The sequence below is a fragment of the Dreissena polymorpha genome, chromosome 3 (genome assembly GCF_020536995.1).
Source record: "Dreissena polymorpha isolate Duluth1 chromosome 3, UMN_Dpol_1.0, whole genome shotgun sequence".
Classification (NCBI taxonomy): Eukaryota; Metazoa; Mollusca; class Bivalvia; order Myida; family Dreissenidae; genus Dreissena; species Dreissena polymorpha.
In genome coordinates, this window is record NC_068357.1 from 46,918,809 (window position 1) to 46,924,017 (window position 5,209).

The following is a 5,209-nucleotide window of genomic DNA, read 5'->3' on the forward strand; positions in this document are numbered from 1 at the left end:
TGAATCTAGTAAGAAAATGTTAAGGTCTATAATTGAATATAACTTTCTAAGGGAAAACATATGCGTCAAAATACGTTTCTAAGTGGTAAAGGGGGTTAACTCTATCACAAACCACTGCATAATGAATCTTCGTAGTGAAAGTCGTATCCAAAGTATGCGTAGCTGGGCGCAGCGTGCTTGTTCATTCTAATACACAATTTTCAGATAAAGGGTAATTACGTGAATACAACTATAAGGTATGCTAATGGGAGGTTATCTGTAACCAGTCCGTGTGTGTCATTAAAGCAGATTCGATACGGATGCGCGAACAACAGATTTGCGGAACAACCAAATACGAGCAAAATATAATAATTATCACAAAATTTCGCTTACTCGATTTTTTTTCACATTTAAACTTTTTCGGAATCTGGGAAAACTAGATTTGGCACATGACTTCTATGCGTTTCTTGATGCCTACTTATTTATCGTTGATCTTTTAATAGCTATAAGAGTTAGAAAATCTGCCAATTATAATACGTACGTGAATGTGTGTGCGGAACAACGGCATTTCCGAAATATGAAACAATTCGGGAAGCGATTTCTATAAAGCTTCGTCTGCTACATAATAGGAAATTAATTCCAACTTAGTGTTAAAGTTCGCAAACAATTATCTTATACTGACCGTTTCAGCATAATAATATGGGCCCCGCTCTGAGAAAAGGGGGCGTAATGCATATGCGTTAAGTGTCGTCCCACATTAGTCTGTGCAGTCCGCACAGGCTTATCAGGGTCGACACTATCCGCGTTTTTGTTATTTTTCGTTTCAAGAAAGTCTCTTCTCATCAAAATCCAGTCAAGGCGGAAAGAATCGTCCCTGATTAGCCAGTTCGGACTGCACAGGCTAATCTGGGACGACACTTAACGCATATGAATTAAACCCCCTTTCCACAAAGCAAGGCTCATATATATTAAAATACCGTTGTAAAAAAGCGCCGGGTGCACATGCATACAACATCGTTCCAGATTAGCCTATGCAGTTCGCACAGGCTAATCAGGAATGACACTTTCCGCGTGTATTTTTTTTTCGTTTCAAGGAAGTATGTTACATCCGAAAATTAAGTCTAGACCCTGAGTGCGCACATTGCTTTTATTTATTTTTTTAAATTCGTTTCCATTAAACATGTTAAGTTTCAAATTCAGACCTTCGTTAATGAAATGTGGTACATTTAAGATAGTTTTGAAACTTCGCAGCACGCGGTTTATAGTCTTCATTGAATGAAGTGTGTTTCAATATGCAAAGTCACCAAGCAGTACAAGAGGTCCCGCATCGCAGGATATTTCATTCGACGATACCTTTTTATGAATATGAACAACTTGTTACCAAGTTTTCCTAGACATTTCTCTGATGAAAATAACCTTGCGCAAAAACACTTGGCACGAATCCTGTGTAGATATGCTCATCTATGAATCAGAGATGGAATGCACCTAACTTTGAGAACTTTGTGCGAGCCAACATTCGGCGAACAAATGGTGTATACACTGAAGATTACGGGTATTTGTAAGTAAAGGTAATACACACAAAATACTTACCGGCATAAGTGATCCGTGTAATATCCACTACTAGTACAATAATGGAAACTATAAATCCACACGGACCATTAATCATACACATATTTTCCCAAATAAATAAAACACTACACTTATATCCAGTTCCGGTACATTCTTTATACCAGAGGCTAAATATTTTCGTCTGCTAGAATTGCTATTTGTCCTCGCGCATGCGCACACATGAGTCGGTCAACTGTAAAGTTTTCAAAGTGAACAGTTTTTAAGTGGAATCGGTGTGGCATCCGCCAAGCATCTGTTGGAGTAAACTGGGAAAATGGAGAAGTGTATTTGAAGTTACTTCAGCAGGAGTATCGGCTTACTGAAGCCGCGTGTGCGGATGTTATTCCACGTGCGTTTTGTTCGCATATGCGCCTGCCCCCGCCGGTAGCTCCGAGCGTGGCGGTGGAGTTAATTTATGGTTAATTGATGAGTTAATCGATCGGCTGCAAATCATAACTGAGTAACTATGATCTTCTGCGGATTAGGACGCCTGTACGATAACGATTAATATATGTAGTGATAAGTGCTAGTAATAATGGTTATCATTGGGTGGTGACAAGGAGCTTATACAAGTACACCGTGTCTCACCATATCCCAATTTCAGTAGCGATAATGTTTCTCGTTTCATTGGAAAGTCGTGTCCGTCGCATTTGGTAATTGATTCATCGTATATTCATACAAACGAGCGTGATCTGCATCATCAACAGAACAGTGGAGTTGTTTCGAAAGTCGTGTACATTTTGTACCAACATATGATGTCTGAATATTATGAATATACGAATAAAGAACAGTAAAGTGCATTACTATTTTTAAAAATATAGCGACACACTGATGGTTCACGCGTACACTTCAGCTAGAAATGATAGCATAGACTTCCAAAAGTCAAAAAATAAAGTTAACTCATACATATTAGTGTTCAATAATAGTAAAAGACAGAATTTCACGCTAGATGTTGTATGGTAACCTAATTTTAACGATATTCCATGTGAATTCCCCGCGCCGATATCCGAACATTTACGAGCGAACGCGCGATCCTAATAAAAAGCAAAGTTAAGTGCGCTCCATACTCAGATAAAAGATTCATAAACACATGTATTACCTCGCATACACTTTTATTTGTAAACGCTCTCTTATCTTTTTTTCTTGCTTAATCTCTAAGAGCGGGTGGTCCTTTCTTGAACTCCGCTTATTAATAACATAATAATTATTCATGAGAACTATGTCCTGCATTCGAAGATGCCCGCAGTCAATCTCACGTTCGCTCGTAAATGTTCTGATATCGTCGCGGGAAATTCGCAAGGAATAATTATGACACAAAAAATAAAACGAGCATTTTGTTTCTCGTTTAATCCATGTTACCAGACCACATCAAGCTTTGAAACTTTGGCTTTTGCTATAAGGAGCAGCGATTTTTTTAAGTGTTATCTTTATGTTACCAAATATTCGTTTATTTTGAATGGATGGGGCTTTAAAAAAACTTTTCATACATACATTGATACAATTGACATTAAAATGAATGTTAAAAAAATATGCAATTTCCTTCTTGATATAATTTAACGGACGACTAGCTAATCTACATATCTAGAAGAAAACGTCGCATTGAAAAGGATGGTATTGATAAAATCGTAATTTTGTTAACATTGATAAACGTGCGATTTGATATAATACTAAAATTTATTCCAGTGGGCTCGGTTTTGTTTGATAACCGCAAGTAATTCCGTGGTGTGTTAAAGTTATCAAGTGTTACAAATGGGGACGAAACAAATAATCTGCAAAACAGTATATGTACATTCAGAAATGATTTATGTGTTTCTACTATTGCATAAAACATGAATTAAACTAGAGCCCTGCGGATTGGACATGACGTCTTGTGCTTAAAACGAAATATAGGCGATGTTGTCGCAAAGCCACGAGCGCAAAAAGAAGTCGTAGAACACGTACAATTATGCTCCGGACAAAATTTAAAAATGCAAATCAAAACAGACCAATTAATCCAAAATTATGTGATGCCGAGTAAAGGTGGTTTTATATTGCGCCTTATACTTCATTCGCCGACACCGAAGACAATTGTCACATATATGTGTTAACAATAAATAAACTAAATGTTGAAATATTTTTTTATTTGATACATTTTAGTTGTTCAATGGCTACCAATGCAGAAATGATTAACTCAAAATAAAATATAAGCTATTACGACAAGTGCATACGATAATTATATACCACGTATAATATTAAATTACAAAGGGCATGACAGATTTAAATGTAATAATGTTTAAATTGCGAGTTATCCTTAGCCAATATGTGTGCGTTGACAAAATGGTTAACATTTATTTAAAATTCATTATGGTGTCCCAAAAGGTTAAAGCTTTTTTGTTGTTGTTGTTGTTGTTTTTTTAACTCGGGCTTTGAATGATACACGCTGCCTGTCCTGAGACAAAGTTAATTTCGAATATAAACACTGACACCTGTCAACACGGAAAGCATTAAATTAATATCAGTTTCCATAGAAACAGTATTAAACATAATCGCTTCGCCGATATGACTGTGACACTTGAGAGAAAAGAAATGCATAGAACGTCCCTTGATACTTTTGGTTGTCAAAGATGATTATCGTTTACAATTTGCCATTATTCGTTATTGCTTTACTAAAGCATATTTGCCTTTGTCTTGATGGCATCATTTTCTTTCGAAGCTGATATGATTGATGGATTATCATTATGATGATGGATTTGTGATACATGTTATATTGTGTGCGAAACACACATTCACATGCTAAAAAATAGGACGTTACATTCTATGCAAACCCTAACTAAAAGAAATACTAAAAAAGCCTTTTTTCGTAATAATTAATTTGCGTCAGGAGATATCACACAAAGAAAAACACAGAACATGCACTTCTGAAATTCATGGAAAAAGATTGGTCTATTAATAATTCAAATGGTTAATAATGATAATTGCAAATATACGAATACAAGTATAAATTTAATATATATTTTTGTAAAAAAAGAAACCATTAATTTCGTTTTGTAAACAGCTATTTCAAACATAAATATTATGCATTTGATTATTTTCCGACATATTTATTTTAATCCACACTAATATTTGTTTATTTTGTTTATGAAATAAAAATAATTAACAATTGTTAGTGAATTTCTTATCCAACCAAACAGATTTAGTTTTTGAATTTTAGAATAAAATATTTAAAATAGATCACAACACATAGTTTACATTATTTTTCATAAACCTCGTTGCTTTGCGAAAATCAATTACGTGTATAAACGATGCTAATATTTTACAAAGACAACCACGGACGAATGACATTTCTCTACATCTTGTTGGAAGCAGTTGGTCATGACATTAATATTCGAGCACAGGCGTTAACAATACCGCATTCATCATGTACCGTCCTTTTACAGAATTAATCTGACCCAGACGCGAGTTTTATCACCATTTCGAGTGCCATTCGATCATGGCCTCTTGATGTAAGGCGAACCACGCGTCCTGGAGCGTTTTCCGAGTTATTACCACACCATGACATGTACTTGTTCGAAACATTGTTCAAGAATTTCCGTGAAATACTAGTACTTAACTCCAGCCCAACAACAAATTAACAAAAGTTTTG

At 35.4% G+C, this 5,209-nt stretch overlaps 1 protein-coding gene across 1 annotated transcript in view; it reads right to left on the minus strand.

Annotated features, from left to right (window-relative positions):
- LOC127872191 (receptor-type tyrosine-protein phosphatase mu-like) overlaps positions 1 to 1,825 on the minus strand; it is a 114,775-nt gene extending 112,950 nt beyond the window's left edge. The window contains exon 1 of the mRNA XM_052415521.1: positions 1,570 to 1,825. Coding sequence (XP_052271481.1) covers positions 1,570 to 1,651 — 82 coding nt within the window. The 5' untranslated portion in view covers positions 1,652 to 1,825. The remainder of the gene's footprint in view (positions 1 to 1,569) is intronic.
- Positions 1,826 to 5,209: the final 3,384 nt, after the last annotated feature.